Below are 17,876 nucleotides of genomic sequence, written 5' to 3' on the forward strand. Positions count from 1 at the left end.
TGTGTATGTGTGTGTCTGTGTGTGCAAGCTCTGGACTTCAATCCACCTAAACCAAGTGGTTTAGGGTAGATGCTGCTCCTTAGGCATCCCGAATGTGTGCTACCTCCTGAGCAACAGCGTCTACAAAGTCATGCCATCCCTATGCTATGTTATTGCTTATAGGATTCTTGGTGTAGGGGTGGGCTTTCCAGTAGAGATTAGCTTGGTGATTGGGGATGTAAAAGGTATGAGATGAACACAAATGGCTAAAAAATAACAGGATGTGAATGAGATGTTGGTCCAAATCCATATGGTGGTACCTGTGATCATTTATTTTTTCATATTCTATCCCATCGTTCCCACTATTGCAGTCATATTCACTTTGCTGTGCCCCAGGGGATGACGTGATCTCAGGCAGGCAAATCGTATGATAAGGGACTTTCATAAGCAAAACTAATGGAACAACAGGGGGAAAAAAAGAGCACTTTAAACATGAGGGAAATTTGGGGGAGGTGAAACGGAGATCCTCATTTATCGTTGTTGAGGATGCAATATATGTGCATGTTGAGTCACTGTTTTATGGGGGGGGAAGTGCTGTTGAATCGAGTTGCTTGGGGCTCAGCACTCAGTGTTGCAACACCCATAAACTGGAGTGCAACACCCACCATCTCCTCGTTAAATCTCATTAGTTTTGGCGTGGGTGTGGAACACGTCCCCAGGGAGTTTTACGTGGTGCTTTCCACAGCCTGCCCAAGGCCTGTCAGGTACTGGTGGGGATAAAATGGCCTGTTTTGAGGTCTAAATCTCACATGCTGTGAAATATTGGTGTCCCTCTATTGAAATGTGGAAGGAGATCTGTGCGGGAAGGAGGACAGCAGTGTGAGGAAGGAGGCCTGGCCTTCACCCTTAATGGCGGCTGTCATGGCGGCTTGGTTGCCATGGGGACAGGGATAGGGAGGGAGGCCTACAAAATGGCGCCCAGGGCCCTGGGGATGCATCAGACCATCACGGTGGCATTCAAACCTACTCACAGCACCCCAGGTTTTGATCTCCATTTAATTAAACCCCATTAATCCCCTTTGCACAGCGGAGGAGGCCCCACAAGCCAAAGGGCCCTTATGGGCCACAGGTGGTGGATGGTGTTAATCTATTGCAGGAGGTGGAAAAACAAGAGAAAAAACAAAAATAATATATACTCAGACATGCTCAAACCAGGTAGGCTGCACCACAAACTGTGTTTTGATACGGGGAGAAGCAACGTCTTTAGAGAAACAAGGAGCTGCAACCGACACCGACACAGAGCTGTGTTGTGCCCGTTGCTTGGATAAAGGATAAAAAACCAAACCAAACAAAAAAGAAACCTGAACAAAACAAACACAAGAAGGAAAGCAGATGGATTTTGGTGTCATGGGGGTTTCCCTGGCTACCACGGGTGCAGGGAGGAGCAAAGGGAGCCTCTGTAAATAACTTTATGGCTTTTATTGCAGGAGGAGTGGTGTGCGGGGTGCTGGACTTGCTCCTGGCTATGCATTGCATGGGGGATTGCTAACTAAGTAGGATATATTTTGCTTTAGTCTTTGAGGCCATGAGAGCTTTCCTGAGGAGCTCGGAGGAGTGTTTTCAACTCAAAGAGCGAAGAACAACGATAGGGAGACACGAAGGGTCAGACATCGTCCTGAAGGTATGGGTGAGCACGCCATGGGGCTGTGGGGGTGGATGATGGATGGAATAAGTGTTAGAAATTAGAGGGAGAGAAGGGGAATGGCTATGCTGGCATTAGCAAGGGTGTAATCCCAGATGCAAAGCAGAGGGGCTAACTGCCCATTTTCATGCTTTGGATGTAAGTAGGGTGATGCATTGCAATCCTAAGTGACCCAAGGTCAGGCTGGAGGGGCTCTGAGCACTGATGGAGCTGTGGGTGTCCCTGCTCATTGCAGGGCATTGGACCTGATGATCTTTAGGTCCCTTCCAGCTTGAAGGGTTCTATGATCCTGTGATAAAAGGTTAGCAAAGATTTCCAAGATCATCCAGAGGGCTGGGCAAATCCACATCAATAACACAGCCTCAATTGCTCTCCAAGGTTTTGCCCACTGATTGCTGCTGTCAGTCTGCAGGGGCAGAGGAGCACCACGCAGCCCTCGAGTTCACCGGGTGGGAGAGTGGATTCGTCCTGCAGGACCTCAATTCCCCTCAGGGCACCTTTGTGAATGGCTGCCAGGTGCAGAATGCAGCCGTGCATGTGAGGCCAGGAGACATCCTGCGCTTTGGGGCTCAGGGAGCATCCTTTGAGCTGATGGTGGATGGAGTCCCCCCGGTAAGGCAAGCACTGAAATGGGCCTATAGTTTTACATGATGTCAAGAGGGTGTCGTGCTCTCAGGTTTTTATTCTTATATCATCAAGAAATAAAAAGCTGGAGCTCCCTCTGCTGAAGAAATTTGGGCAACTCTACTGAGTTTCATCCTCTACTGAGGATGAAGGAAGCATGGAAGAGATTTCTGATGGCAAGCCCATCAGAACTTGTAGAGATAGGTCTTGCAAAGGTGTGAAAGCATTGGGAAATGAGCTTTAAGACTCTTTCCATTGAGTTTTCCATTGAGCCTTTCTTTAGATGCTAGCATTAAAGGTCCAAACGAGAGCAAATTAATAAGCAAAGACACTACTGGTCTTTTTCTTGGTACTGCCATGCACAACTGCAGGCTCTGTTCTGCACAGCAAGGCCACAGCTTTGACCTGTGGGCATAACAGAAATCCAGAGCAATTGTAAATACAGGGTCAAATCTAGTGGAAATCTCCTACCCCTGGGAATAGGGCCATCTCAGGATATCAGTAGAGCATGTGTGGGCTATAAGAGTACTCAGGATCAATGGAATCATGTTTATTTTTATTGTGGTGGCTCTTGAGGAATCATAAGTAGGCAAAGATTGAGAATGGTGCTGGAAAACCGCATGCCTGGCAGCCCAGCGTGGGATAAAGGTGAATGAATGGCAGTCTGTGTACTCAGATATCTGCTTTTGGATGACTCAACAAGGTTCTTTGTGTTGGGAGATGACCCCAAAAAAGCTCAGCCCAAGAGGAGAAAATGCATTTTTGCTGGATGAATCCATTCACCTGGAGGGCTAAGGGCTGTGCAGGTGAAGTTTGTTCCAGCTGGAACACCCAACACTTTGGTTTCCAAAAGCAGACGTGCAGCCTGCACACAAGAATGCAGTTATGCACAGTGACACAGAAAAAGCATTGTCAGTGCCTCTTTATTGCTCTGGGCTCGATGATCCTCCTTTGATATAATAGCTTTGAAGCCTGACACCGCTGACTGCAGAGAGTAAATCACTTCTCCATTTCGCTGTGTGAAGTGTTTACAGTGTTTAATGCAGGGAGGCCTCTCTCTCATTTTCAGTGGTATTAAGGATGAACACGCTCTACAGAAGAGGAGCACCCAGCCACAAGAGCTAAGTCCTCCATTATGAAAAATAAATCCCAAGCTCTGAATGTATAACAACATGTAAAGCAGGCTGACACTCTATATCTTTCCTTCTAAACTGTTCATGTTGCATAAAAAGAGCTGAAAAACTCTTACCTTACTAACGATACAGTCCTGTTCCCCAATAGAAACCCTCCTACCCATTGGCACAACGCTGCATGGCATGGGCTGCAGAACCCCAGCATGGTGCCCCCCTCCCCTCGATGCAGTCCCAGCATTGCTCCAGCAACTGGGTTGGCCCCACAACCCACCCACCACTCCGCAAGCGCCCCATAAATGCATGGACCCAGAGTGCAACCGTGACCACCGCAATAGATGTGCTCAACCAGCCACCTGCAGAGAGGCCAGGTACTCCCATATGGCTGCAGGAAAGATTTTGCTGTGACAGTAAAGGGACTGTTGGTTCTCAGCATCAAATAGGGCTGATCTGAGCAGAGGTGGTTTTGATGCACACTACTAAATGATGAGCATCACAGCCAATTAGTTGTGATTCCTTACCAAGCAAAGCTAATTGGACCCCACGTGCTAGCAGTGGCATTTGGGTTAATTGAGAAAGGTGCTGTGAAAAAACACTGGGGAATGCCATTGCCTGTAACTTGGGGTGACATTTCCTCTTCCTTGTTCCTCGTGTGAGATGTTGAGCAGCGATCGCTTTATCTCCGTCGCTGACTCATGCACCTATTCTGGTCTCCTGACTGAAGCAGTGGGTTGGTTCCTTGGCTGTGCAGTTACAGGCTGCCTTGAGTAAAGGAACATAAAAGAGATCCATATCTGATGTGCTTCTTAAAGGCAGAGTGTGCAGTGGTGGAGCAAAGGTGGAGGCCTGGGGGGATGAACTGGTGGAACAGTAGAAGGATGGGAAGATGCTTTGACTCTGAGTGTTGGTTATATCAGATTACGCCATGATTTGTGTGGTTTCATTGAATATCCCAGGTTGGAAGGGTCACAGAGCCCAACTCCTGATAGAATCATAGGAGCAGAGAATCATTCAGGTTGCAAAAGACCTCTAAGATCATCCAGTCTGATCATCCACCAACCACTAGTACTGCCCACCAACCATGTCCCTCAGTGCCACATCTCCACTTTGAACACCTCCAGGGTCGGTGACCCCACAACCTCTCTGGGCAGCTGTAACAATGCCCAACCACTCTTTCAGAGAATTTTTTCCTAATATCCATCAAACCACCCCAATATCAAGCTATGTTTCAATAGTCTATGGAGGTTTTGCTGTTTATTAACAACCAGTAGCAAGACAAAGTCATTAATAAACAACCAAAATAATACTCCAGAGGAAAGAACATTACCATGCAGACTCAGAGCCGTAAAGCCATGTGCATAATATGGAATCCCATAGACATTAATGGGAGTGAAGCTCCCAGCAATGCAAGCCTTTGGCATCCAGCTGAAAATAGAAGCCTGGGCAGAGTAGAAAGACCTTAGGGGAGTTCTATAGAGAATGCATTACAGTATGCACACCCAAGTTTGATCACATCATTTAATTTGTGAAATAGAGCCAAGAAAACCAGTGTATGTTAATCTTTTAACTCATCATATGCTGTAAGCAGTGAATGTAGAGCATCTTTCTTTGGGGTTGGCCAAAAAAACCCAACTGGTTTTGAAACTGGTGTTGACAAAGCAAAGGAGCCCTCATCCACTGTGTGTGTTTCTCTTGTGTAGGCTCTATTGATAAGGGTCTTTTTAGTGCCAGATTGAGTGGGTTTTGCTCAGAGTATGAACTAAGGACTGACCACTGCTCTAGAATGGATTTTAGACAAGGGAGGGAGATGCAATGAGACCCCATCCCACAGGTTTTCTGCTATTTTCTCTGCTTTCTTTCAGCCTGGACCACCAACTCAAGAAGCAGTGGGATGGGAGACCCTTTCCTGGGGATTAATAGCATGGATTGCTCCTTGCAGGAAAAGGTGATGCTGGGGTGAGGGCAAGGGGTTCTGCTGGGGGGGAGGAACGTGGTGACAGTGTGCAAAGTCATAGAATCACAGATCTGCTGAGCAACAGACAGAATCTGCCTGCAGGACAAAAAGCTGCTGAGCCTGGAAAAGGAAATCGGCCGTCTCTCTGCTTTTGAAGCAGAATCAAAGCAGAAGGATACGGTGATAAGGGAGCTTCAGGGGGAACTGGCATCGATGGCCAAGAGCATGGATGCTGTGAGAAATGACGTGGAACTGACCCAGAGGCTTCTAACCTTTGAGGGAGAAATCAGGGCCAAAACAGAAGAGATCAAAGCCTTAAAGGAGCAGGTATGCAATGGCCAAATGGGCACAGGTGTCCTATAAGAGGGATTGTTGTAGCCAGAGGGGTTTCTCCTTTAATGCCATCAGGTCAACCATGCTGTCCTGTGAGAGCTGATACTGGGAGGGGTTCATGGCAAGCTGAAGCCTTTCAGATAACAGGGAGCTCTTTGTGGGGCTTGGAAAGCATTGCCTTTGAGCTTAAAGCAAAAGAAGGGTCACTGGAGTGAAGGGTGTGTATTGTCCTCTGTTTTAGATCAGCAACCTGCAGAAGGGCTCAAGTGAAGTTTATAGCCATTCCCTTCAGGAAAGAGACCTGGAAATAGGAAGCCTGAGAAGAGAAAGTGAGAAGCTAAAGAGGGATCATGCTTTGACCACAGGTATATTCCCCCTCAGTAGAAACTCCTTGTAGCAGCACTGAGCACCTGAGGAAGGTGACCCCACATTTGCAAGGCTGTTCTGGCAATAGATACTTTGCAGTGGCTCCTAAAAATTGTCCTGACATAGAGAGATAATGGAAACTGATCCATCAGAGCTGCTCATCCTCCAGGGAGCATATGCTGCAGGGCTCGGGGGGACTCACTAATGATGCTGTTATGGGATAATGTCCAGCACAGCATGCCAAGAGCTGGATCTGTGCTCAAAGTTGGGCAGTTGTCAGAGATGGAGGCTTGCCACTCGGTGCCCAGAGGGCTCTCTGCAAGGAAATGCTTGAGTTTCATCTCCCTGCATTGTTTTTATCAGGCCTCGTGACCAGCCTGCAAAGGGAGATTGCTGTGAAAGAGCAGAAAATTCAGCAGCTCAAGCAGGAGGTGGAAAAAACAAAGAAGGCAAACAGAGAAAAGGACAACCAGCTGGCAGCCGTGTCTGCCAAGGTTAGTGTCCCCAGTGCTGGTCTCATAGGTGGGTTGGTATGGAAAAGGAAGATCAGAAGGGTCATGTTACTCACTGTTAAGGATTTGTTCACTGAAAGAGATGCACTGGCACAGGCTGTCCATGGAGGTGGTGATGGGGTGTTCAAGAAAGGTTTAGGTGTTGTACTAAGGGCATGGTGGGATGGGTTGGGGTTGGACTTGGTGATCTCAGAGGTCTTTTCCAGTCTTAACGATTCTATGGTTCCACGACCAGCAGCTCTTTTAGCACAAACACAGCAAATGCAGGGCTGTGTATGTGCCTTTGCACGCTGCAAAATGCCCACAGCAAGGTGTCAGGTTCCCCAAATGAATTCCCCTCCTTGTTGAGCATGCAGGTACTCAATGACCTGAATTTCAGGAACACTGTGGCTGCTTTGTGTGCTCCGGGTGTTGGTGCCAAGATCCTGCTGAGGAGCCATGGAAACCTGCTTTTAGCAATGCTCCCTGCAGCCAAGCCTGGTTTTTCCCTTACAGAAAGCTGCCTGGACAGCATTTTTCCTCTCCCAGCCAAACTATGATTAGATATGGGCCCTTTAAAGTGTCCGTGCTGTCGTGCTCTTGATGCCACAATTGCCCTACCATGGGCACTCCCACTTATCAAATGTACATCAGGCAGTTGAGCACTTCACTGTGCTGTAGGACTGAAGGATGTGTTGACATCTCCATCAGAAATAACAGTATCTGGCCAGCCTGCTAATTTTTTCCCTCGGTTCCTGTTTGTTTTAGTGCTCTAGAATTAAAGAGGAAATGAAGCGTGAACTTGGAGAGAGGGAAGTGGCTGCGTACCAAAAAGTGAGTTTGTAGTTGGTTTGGGGAGATATGGGCATAAGAGAAGTGTTGTGAATCCCAATCCTGTAAAGAAAGGGGTTGAACTTTCATAACAACGTAGAGAAATGTCAACTCCTGGCAACAAGTGGAATATTACATTGCAGTGCAGGATGTAGTGAGGCTATGGCACAGGTTGCCCAAAGATGTTGTGGATGTTCCATGCCTGGAGGTCCTCAATGCCAGGTTGGATGGGACCTTGGACAACCTGAGCTGATAGGGGACAGCCAGCCCATGGCAGAGAGTTGAAACTGGATGATCTTTGAGGTCCCTTCCAACCCAACCATCCCATGGTTCTATGGTCTTTGAAATCACTTCCAAACAAAGCCATCCTGTGATAATACTGTCATAAGATACAACCTATCAATCTATCAGCTGTAAAAATAGGTTGGAATAAAATAGCACAGTAAACTAAATGGGAGAGATGGGTAGGATGTCTTGCTTGTTCTTCATCTTCTTCAAGAACTCCTCGAGTGAGCTCCTCCAATGAAACTTTCTGCTGTCCTGGACTCTTGCAGCGCATTGGAGAGCTGGAATGTGAGCTGAAGGGATTGCAGGAAGAGGTTCAGAAGTACAACACTGAGCAGAAAGCCATCCAAACACAGCTGGCAGATAAAACCAAGGTGAACATCAGCACCCAAAGTAGCAGCTCACCCATCTGATGGGAATGGTGGGTAGCTGGGCTACATAGAGATCCAACTGGTAGAGCTTTGATACTGAAATGCTTCTGTTGTTGCAGGTTGAAGAGGAGCTGAAAAGCACCTGCAGAAGGAAATCCCTGCAGCTTCAGGAGATGGGGCGCAGGGAGCGCCTGCTGAAGTCTGATATGGATCGAGCCCAAGGACAGGTAGGGGGAGATGGATGGGATGTTCCTGCAATGCAGGCTGCAGGCACTGAACGTGATGTGGAAGGATATCTGCAGAAGGTAGATTGTGCGTTCTGGGAAGGAAATACTGAGCACTGAACTCAGATTATACCTTGTCAGTAGGCTCCGTATTAAGGGCTAGTCAGAAGGATTTCTTCTGTCATGATAGAGGATGGTCATGGTCCAAGATGCTCTCAGTGTTGACTGTTGCAGGGTTTTGTAGAGCAGTGGAGTAGAGTTTGTGTTGATTCTCAGTGATTTTTGTTTTCCTGTGTTAAACTCTGCTGTAGCTGGAGTCTTTCAAAAGCCAAGTGATGCGAGTGTGCAGCCCACAAGCAGCAGAAGAGTCAGGGAAGGCCCTCACAATGCAGCAGGTGAGTGCAAAAACCATCTCAGAGATACTCAGAGCCTCCAAAACCCATCAGGATTTGAGGCTGCTGCAGAACAGCCACAGCACCAGCCAGCTTCACATATTACAAGTTTGGCCACCCCAGAGGAATGACCATACACCGTAACATAAAGAAAGTGTGGCCCTTCTCCTCTTCCAGAGCTTAACTGGAGTGCTGGGGCTTCAACTGGGAAAAGCCCAGGAGCCCAGTGTGGCCAACCAACTGCAGAAGGCTTTGGTCACTGCCACAGATGTCTCTGGCCCCTGTGGATTGCCCAGAGAGCTGTGGGTGCCCCATCCCTGGTGGTTCCCAAGGTCATGGATGGGCCCTGGGCAGCCTGTAATAGTAGGGGGCAACCAGCCCATGGTAGGAGTGTGGGGCTGGGTGGACTTCAAGGTCTCCAACCCACCCATTCTATGGTTCCTCAGCTGAAGAATGGTGCGTGGTGCTTTGTTCTCCTTTGGCAGGTAGTAGAGAAGGTTCAGCATATCTGGGAGGAAAACCAACAGAGTCAGGCACGAGAGAAGTGCCTCCAGGAGGAAATAAGTTCCAAGGTCTCAAAGGAAAAGGAGATGACTGAAAATGTGGAGGTGTTCAAAAAATCACTGTGTGAGCTCCAGGTCAGTCATTTAAATCCTGTTTACAACATTCCAGCTGTGAGATAAGGGGCACAAGGAGTTCTATTGGCCTGAGGACAGGTCAGAGAGAAAGTCATGCCTGCACATCAGCAATAGAAAGCCTTATGAGAGGTGAACTTAGCCCTCAGAAAGCACTAGTTCAAAAAGAACAGAATCTGCCACTCCAGCATCCTCACCCGGGCTGCTCCTATGCAAAGATATTATTGATTGAAAGCTCTCAGTGAATGGATAAACACTGAGGCTTTCACAGGGCTCTTAGGTGATTTGTCAGTTATGTGATTTGTGTAGGCTGGCACATCAATGGGTTTTATTCTTTGTAGGAATTCCTGAGGGCCTCATTCTGCAGCAGCAGCCTGAAGAGTGAGCTCAGCAAGCTGGAGGCCATGCTTGTGGACCCATTGCTGTTGGACATACGTGCAGCAGTGGTGGAAATCACACATGTGGTCCTGTCATGGCTGGAGGGAGCAGAACAGCTGCTGGCAAGCACAGGGCTGGAGCTGCCCACCTCCAAACAAGGTGCCTGCCCCATGGGGCATCCCAACTCTTTGATCCCCATTGGGGTCCCAGAGGTTGGTGGGTGTTCATCTGTGCACTGTACTGTCTGCAAATTATGAGTTTGGGGAGTTGGAACTGGATGATCTTGGAGGTCCCTTCCAACCCAACCATCCTATGGTTCTATAATCTTTGAAATCCCTTTCAGCCCAACCATTCTACGGGTCTATAATCTTTGATATCCCTTCTAAGCCAGTCATCCTCTGGTTCTATAATCTCTGAGTTCCTTTCCAAACCCAACCACCATACGGTTCTTCAATCTTTGAGGTCTCTTCCAACTCAAGCCATTCAATGATTCTATGACTTGTCATCATGGTTACTCAGTTGTAGTGTTTTATTTCCTTGGTGGCACATTGGAAATGAACCTTTGCAGCGACTGTAACAGTGTTTGATAAGGAAAATGTAATCTCCCATTGAGAATCTGGGTTTTGTTCAGAATCAATCTCCCTGAGATGTCTGGGTGATGGCAGCAATTTCATCAGTGCAAGGTTTGAATAAGGAACCTGGTGGTGTTAAAAATGAGATACCTGAAAAGCCCCTGCATTAACACCTTGTTTGCTTTTGCAGGATTGACAGCTTGTCTCAAGAGATTGTTGGAAAAGTATCACAAAGCTGAACGAAGGAATGAAAAGTTACAGGTTAAAATGTGTGCATGTGTGTATATATGTGTACATGTGGTTGAGTTGGGAATTGGTGAACCATTGACCACCACTGGTGAACATGATGGTAAAGTGAAGAGAGTTGAAGAAACTCAATAAGGAATGTGCAGTAGCAGAGACCCTGGATCTCCAGATGATGTCTAAGAATAGAAAAGACAATGCCCGTCCTCACCATAAGAGGGGAATCTCTTGTGTCCATACTGCTAAATTGGATTTCATGGCTCTCTTCTGAATTGTTGGTGCACGTACACAAGGTGGAGTGGGTTCTGTTTTGTTTTGTTGGCTTTGTTTTGCTCTGCTGCTAACGCATTTCTGTCAGCAGAAGTTTCTGCTGTTTCCCCATAGGCCCAATTAGAGGAGGTCCAGGAGTCGCGGGATTCTCTGCTGCAGGAGCGCCTGGAAGAGCTGAAAGCAAAACACGAGCAAGACCTACAGATTAAAATCAATCAGATTATATTGGAAAAGGAGGAGGAGAAGGCAAAGGTACGGCAGCGTGGTGGTTGTTCAGAAACCGGCCTCTTATGCAGACAAAAAGGTTCTATGTAACAGTGTTGCTTAGCAAGAGAAAGAAGTCTATAGCCCCAAAATCAAAATGTCTGGGTGCAGTTGTCCTATAACAGGGATCCTCATCGAAGCCAAGTTTGTTTGTCTTACTCTATAATTTATCTTCGCTGAGAATGTTGGCTGTTCAATCTCAGATTCTGGAGAGCACTGTTCTGAAGGAGAAAGAGAAGCACAAGCGATGCTTAGATGAAGAAAAGAAGAGGATCCAGGACTTGGAGAGCAACCTGAGAAGTATGGCTGAGGTCAGTGACATGCGTGGGAGGCAAAGCAGAACTGGTTTTGAATGGGACTGGCAGTGCCAAAAGTGCTCTGCAGTGTTGTCCCAGTCCGTTGGTGGATATTTTACCCTCACATGTAAGCACACAGAGGTAAATGGTTGGAGAGGGAAAGGTGGATCTGTGCAAGTGAGGCATCTTCTATAGGATGAGAAGTGATGGCTTTAAGTTGTGCCAGGGGAGGTTCAGGTTGAATGTCTCAGAGAGGTGGGCATTGGCACAGGCTGCCAAGTCATGGAGTCATCATCTCTGGAGGTGTTCAGTGTGGAGATGTGGCACATATTTAATGGGCGTCATGGGGGTTGGGCCTGGTGATCATAGAGGCCCTTTCCAACATTCATGACTCTATGATTCTATGATCTTCTTGAGCATTGCTCTTTTCCTCCAGTAGATAATTGAAGGGAAGTCCAAAGAGCAGGAGGTGATGGATCTCAAACTGCAAGAAGCCGTGCATGACCTAGAGGAAGCCACAACCCGAGAGGTAGCTCCAGCATCCCCACTTTGCATAGAGGATGTGGCATAGATGTTGTTTCGTTGCTCAAGGTTTCCTCGTTCCTTCCTGATACTCATCATGTTTCTGCAGAATAACATGTACAACTGAAATCACACGTCTTGTTTCCTAGATGAGGCTAAAGCAGCAGGTGCTCATGCAAGACGAGCAGCTCAAGATCCTCCAGAATGAGAGCAAGGCACTGAAACAGAAAATGAAGGAAGAAATAGCAGAATATAAAGAGCAAATTAAGCGACACTCTCGGACAATTGTTGCTTTAGAAGACAGATTGCTGGAGGCTGAGCAGCAGCAAAAGGAACTAAAGGAGGAAAATGATGTGCTTGTGGAAAGAATAAAAGGTAGCTAAGGTGTTGGGATGGGGGTACCCACAGCAAGTGGAGGGGCAAATAGAGACAGAGTACTGAGGATTGTCAGAACACAGAAGTGCCCTGTGATACTCTGAAGGGTCTGTTTCATGCCATGCACTGTTTGGGGTATTTTTGGTGACTTTTGGTAGTGCAACATTGGCAGGTATAGTGCCTTCCCAGTGGAGAAAGGCTCTTTGCCCTCAAGAAAGCAGAAGTGAACTTATGCCAAGAAGAACCTAAGGAACAGTGTAAATACTGCTACAAGGGTCCAAGGAACATGGCTTTCCAAAGAAAGGTTGGCTGTGGTCTTCAGAGATCACAGAACCATAGAATGGTTTGAGTTGGAAGGGACCCTAAAGGCCATCTGGGCCAACCCCCTGCAATGAACAGGGACACCCACAGCTCCATCAGTGCTCACAGCCCTTCCACCTTGAGTGTCTCCACAGATGGGGACATGAAGATGTCACAAAGGAGAGGATATATGGAGCATTGCCCTTGTAAGGCTGCAGAACACAGTGTGTTCTCACAGCCCAGTTGGTCCTGGATCCCAGCAGCCAAGACAGACACAAGATAGGCACAAGAGCAATGGGTGTTGCTGCTAAGTCATATTCCATCATTCCCTATAGGTCTTCAGGATGATGCCTCCAGGTCAACAGCAGGAGCTCCCCAGGAAGCCAAAGAGTCTCATTGCTGTGGTCTGTAAGTGTCTGCAAATGCTTGCTCTGTTTTTGGAGGGTGTTAGAAAATGGGAGTTATCCAGAGGAGAGCTTTGAGGAGCTGAAGGGGATGATCTCAGCATGACAATAATTGCTGCCTGCCTGTGGGTTGTCCTGGGTGGGGGCTGAGGCAAACATGGACTCTGCAAAATGAATCTTTCTTGGAAGCTGTGAGGTTGGTGAGTAACTTTGTCACACATTTCAGAGAAGAGCTGGCTGCCATGCAGAGCATTCTCCAGGCCAAAGAGGCTGCCATTGTGGGATTAACGAAGCAGCTCTCAGAAACCAGGGCCAGGATGTCAGACATGAGAGGTCAGTGAGCTGTATGTGTGATATCCAGCATGCTCCCATTCCTTCAGAGCTATGGCCAGGTAGAAGAAGAAAGGCATGAACAGATAGTAGGGAATAGACCTAAATCACCTTCCTAAATGATGCTGTTGTTGGGTTAAGCAGGATGTCCATTCCCTTCAGCCATATAAATTTCATAGAATCATAAAATCATTAAAGTTGGAAAAGACTGAGATCTAACTCCAACCTCTGATTTATCACCACCGTGCCTTCTAAACCATGTCATAGAATCATAGTCATTAAGGTAAGGTTGGAAAAGACCACTGAGATCATCAGGTTCAACCATCAAACCATTTCCTGCTGTTCTGAGCTCAGATTAATCAAAGCAATAGTAATGAGGGCAAGGGACCATAGAGAGAAGCTCCCTTGTTTTTGACTGTGATCACAAGGATATAAACACATCCCTGAAGGGTTGTGCCACTAGGAATCACAGATACTGCTGTGCTGATTGCAGAGATAGGTAGTCATAAACCCATGCAACTCTGCTGTGCTTAGGAGAGCTCAGCGAGAAGCAGAAGGCAGAGCTGGAGCAGAGCCTGCACCGTGTGAAAAGCCAGGAGTATGAGCTGGGAATGCTCAGGGGGAAGGTGTCGGAGATGTCAGACCTGGTGGCAAAGAAGGATCGAGAGCTGCAAGCAGCAGCTGCAGAGTTAAGGTAGGAGCTGTTGGGAGGTGATGGCCTGTGGATTCCTGGGAGCTGAGTGCATGTTGGTAACTTCCATGGGGCAAGAGATAGGTTTGAGTATGAATGAATCAAGCTAAGCTATGCTAAGTGTCCCATGTTCTGAAGGTGAGGTGGTGAGGAGCCCGTGCAAATGGACTTGTAATGAAATCCCTGCTTGGTGCTACACTCTGACACACACCGTGGTGGCTGTCCTGGTTGTTGCTCCATGAGAGCCATTGTGTTGACCCTCATCTGCCACAACTGTACTACAGTCCTTTTGTCTCATGGCACAGGAAAGCACAAGAAGACTGCAAAGCACTCAAGGATGCATCACAACGAATGGCAGAAGAGCTGGAGATGCTTTCACAGGCACAGAATATTCCTGCCACACCAAAGGAATCTTCTGGGCAGGTAATCCTGCAGGGTCACTTTGGAAAAGTCAGATGTTGTGTATGCTAATGGCTGTTGTAATTAGCAATTAGAGTTGTAACAGCTCCCTGAAAGACCTGTAACACCTTCATCCCTTTCCCAACCTTGCTCCGCAATGGATGTCGACTAAAGTAGGTTTGGGTTGGTGGGTGGGAGCCGTATTTTGTTGTGCAGGGAAGGGAGAAACGGTCCTAGTTCTCCCATGCTGTGCTGAATCACCATCTGAATTCCTGAGTCTTAGAGAACTGAATAAATCAAAGGTGGTTCCAGCAGCAGATGGAGGGACTGCAGAAATGGTACAGCCTGTACCACAACAGCGGCAGACGTGGTGCCAGCTGGAAGGGTTCGTGTTGGCCAAGCGGTGACTCATGACTGGATGGGAGCAGGAGGCATCGCCTTCCTCCTCCTCAGCAAGAGGTGGTGAGAAACACGAAGCTAGAAATCCTCTGGAGGAGAATAAATTGTCACTGCAGTGTGAAGATGGTGAGACCAACGTGGCAGCTCTCGTTAGGGTTTTAATTGAGTGCTCACCCTGCTCTGTATCTACAGGTGTTGGTCATCGTGCTGGTGGGGCTGGGAGGGTGAAACGTGAGTGCACAGATGTGTTATAAAAGGGAATAAATGCATGAGGTTGTGGAGAAGTGGTTGGGTTGGATGAGAACGATCTGGGCTTGGAACTCTAGGAGCTGGCATTGGACATGGCCAACCTGGGTGTGAGATGCAGAGGGCTCAGGCATGAGGAGACCATCCAAAAGCAAAAAGAAGGCTTGGCAGAGCTCCGGGAAAGGATCAAGGTGCTGGAGAAGACACAGGCTTCTGGTAAGCACGGTATGATGTGCCTTTGGTCCTTAAAGATCACCAAATTCCAGCCCAATGCTGTGGGCTGGTTGCCCTCCCACCAGATCAGGCTGCCCAATCCAACCTGTCCTTGGGCATCACCAAGGATGGGGCATCCTCAGCTTCATGATTCCATGGCGCTTGGTTTCCTTCAGCTGTCGTGGGCAGGGCCAGCGAGCTGCTCGTGGTACAGAAGGCAGCCCTACCAGAGAAGGTCACCCAGAAAGCAGGACTCAAGGTGGAACCAGCTCCACTGCCAGGTGCAGAATTCAAGTGCAGCAAGGTAAGATCTTTACATTGGTGTAAAGATGTTTAATGGAATGGGAAGATCAAGGCCTTGGGATACAAGAGGGAAAAGAAACCAGGAGGGAGGTGTGGGGTCTGTGAGTGTGTAGGGAACCCCATCAGCTTGTCCCTTCTGTGCAGTGTCTGGGCCAGCTTCCTGATGGGAGCTCACGTGGGGCCATGAGCATGGAAGTGTTGGAAGACTCGAGCCTCAGTGAGAGCATGGTAGGTCGGCAGTGGGTGTGGTAAGAGAATCATTGAAGCATGGAATGGTTGGGTTGGGAGGGACCTCCGAGATCATCCATTTCCAACCCCCTGCAATTCCAGTTGCTTCCCACCAGATCTGGCCCATCCGTGGCCTTGGGCACCTTCAGGGCAAGAAGAGATCTTGTGTGTACAGCACAAGTGCAAAGCATAGCATGGAGCCTGGAACATGCTGTAATGTAGGATGTCATCTTCCCAATGATGAATGAACCCATCTGGATAACTCCTTAAGAGGGGAAACAGTGTAGAAATGAAACAACTGGGAGTGCACAAATAGGTTTACATGCAGCATCTGAATCTCTTGAAAGATGAAAGCGAAGTGGGAGCAGATGGCTGAGTGCAGTGATGGCTTTTGAAGTAAGACTTGGCAGGCCTGGTAAATAATTCATCCCCTATTCTTTTTGCAGTACCTTGACTTAATCTGTACTCTGGGAAGGCTGATGAATATGAAGGAGCTGGAAGAAATGCAGCCCATGGAGCATCTTCCCCAGGAAGAAAGGGAAAATGTGGGGCAGCAGAGACAGAGGGACCTGGGGCTGTTGTATGAGAGGATCAGCAAGTTGAAGGATCGCCTGGAAAGGAAGGAGGAAAGGCTCCAAGAGTACAAGACCAGCATGGAGCAGCTCAGGTACAGTGAGGTGATGGGGCCATGGGGGTGTGATGAGTGTGAGAGCCTGTAGCATGTTATGGCTTCATTGGGCAGCAGAAATCCCTCTACATCCCCATTCCATGGACACTGGGCTCTGCTTTGGCTATGTGGAGTTGGGCTCTGAAATGCTGGGGAAGGGACCTCAGCCAAGGCAGCATCAATGGGGTGTCCATATGGGATGCACAGGGGGGAAAACCACGAATTGAGGCTTCATTTTGGTCCCAGTAAAGGCAGGAGGAGAAGGGCTGGGGTGGTGGTGAAAGACCCACACTGGTGTTTCCCAAAGGCTGAACCAAGAGTCCCTGCAAACGTACCGGGAAGAGATGCTGAGACTGGAAGATGAAGTCTACAGGGGAGCAGAAGAGAAAGCTCTGCTGAGAGAGGCTCTGGAGAGGATGAGGGCAGAGCTGGACCAGGAGAAGAAGCTGAACCGGGCAGCAAGGCAGCGCAAGGTGGGACGGCTGGGGTAGGACACATCAGTGTGAGGACAACTAAAGCAGCTCCTATAAGGAACACTGAGATGATTGTCCATTTATCCAGAGCCTTGCAGAGAATGGGGAGAAGAGAAAAGGGAAGGAGCTGCCCAACCGTGCCTGCTCCTCCAAAGAACGAGCAGGGAAGGTATGGCATCCTGGGACACACTAAAAGCAAAGCACGGTGGGACTTGAAAGCAAGATATCCATGGCCATGGGGAATGTATCTCATGTAAGGGGGGATGATGTGTGGTTCTGTGCCATGTCTCCCACATGGACACACATGGAGGTGTTCATTGAGGAGATGTGGGATGTAGGCAGAGTGCAGTGTGGGGTGGGTTGGGGTTGGAATGGATAGTCTTTTCCAATCATAATGACTCTGTGATTCTAAGGGTTCATGCAATGTCTGCTCTGCAGCCCGGAGCCCAGCAGCCATCCCTGTTGGTGAAGGTGAAGTCAAAGGAGCGTGTGATGGGAGATCTCAAGGCGATGGGCAGCACGTAGGAGCAGCACCATGGGGACGTTCTGCTCTCAGAGCTGTACAGCAAGGATCCTATGGGGTCAGACATGGCACCGTATAGGCATGTATCTGGGGGATGAACACCTACGTGAGTCCATCCCACAGTGACCGGGAGCACTGGAAGGACTGTGACATGCCCAGGGCTGTATGATCCTGCAGGATGTGTACCATAGAGCTTAGGGAAGTGGAAGAAGACGGGTTGTGTGAATACAGCCACAATGTGTGGGTAAAGCTGATGGTGTCGAGTCTCATTTCTGTGCCATGGCAGCTCCTCTGTCCCCACAGCATCATTGGGGCACAGGGAGAATAAAAGAGGGGACATGGGGGAGAAGTTGGAACAAGGCGCTGAGCAGGATGGATGTGAGATGGGAAGAAGGCAGGGAAGGAGCTGTGCTCACCCTGTGTGGCATTGGGGAGAGTGGGGCCAGGTCTGTGATGAGTGGGA

At 48.5% G+C, this 17,876-nt stretch overlaps 1 protein-coding gene across 9 annotated transcripts; it reads left to right on the forward strand.

Moving 5' to 3' along the window:
- The first annotated feature begins 810 nt into the window (after positions 1-810).
- Positions 811-17,662, forward strand: FHAD1 (forkhead associated phosphopeptide binding domain 1). Of its 9 annotated transcripts, none has more exons than XM_015882453.3 (30): positions 819-1,020; positions 1,554-1,660; positions 2,060-2,293; positions 3,587-3,806; positions 5,298-5,380; positions 5,492-5,716; positions 5,964-6,087; positions 6,452-6,582; positions 7,348-7,413; positions 7,965-8,069; positions 8,186-8,293; positions 8,602-8,685; positions 9,168-9,320; positions 9,659-9,854; positions 10,458-10,528; positions 10,895-11,032; positions 11,248-11,355; positions 11,780-11,869; positions 12,012-12,237; positions 12,873-12,945; positions 13,168-13,274; positions 13,806-13,965; positions 14,268-14,385; positions 15,087-15,231; positions 15,396-15,523; positions 15,667-15,750; positions 16,197-16,417; positions 16,725-16,890; positions 16,979-17,059; positions 17,329-17,662. In XM_015882453.3, the coding sequence occupies exons 1-30, from the start codon at positions 918-920 to the stop codon at positions 17,413-17,415; spliced, it is 3,942 nt and encodes a 1,313-aa protein (XP_015737939.2). In that variant the 5' UTR covers positions 819-917; the 3' UTR covers positions 17,416-17,662. The 9 variants fall into 9 exon arrangements, 8 of the variants coding, with proteins under 8 accessions (XP_015737939.2, XP_032304700.2, XP_015737940.2 ...); XM_015882454.3 differs by having other exon boundaries at positions 820-1,020; positions 15,087-15,222; XM_015882455.3 differs by having other exon boundaries at positions 820-1,020; positions 2,087-2,293.
- Positions 17,663-17,876: the final 214 nt, after the last annotated feature.

Source organism: Coturnix japonica, chromosome 9, assembly GCF_054131305.1.
Source record: "Coturnix japonica strain WE chromosome 9, WE-NBRP24, whole genome shotgun sequence".
NCBI classification, from domain to species: Eukaryota; Metazoa; Chordata; class Aves; order Galliformes; family Phasianidae; genus Coturnix; species Coturnix japonica.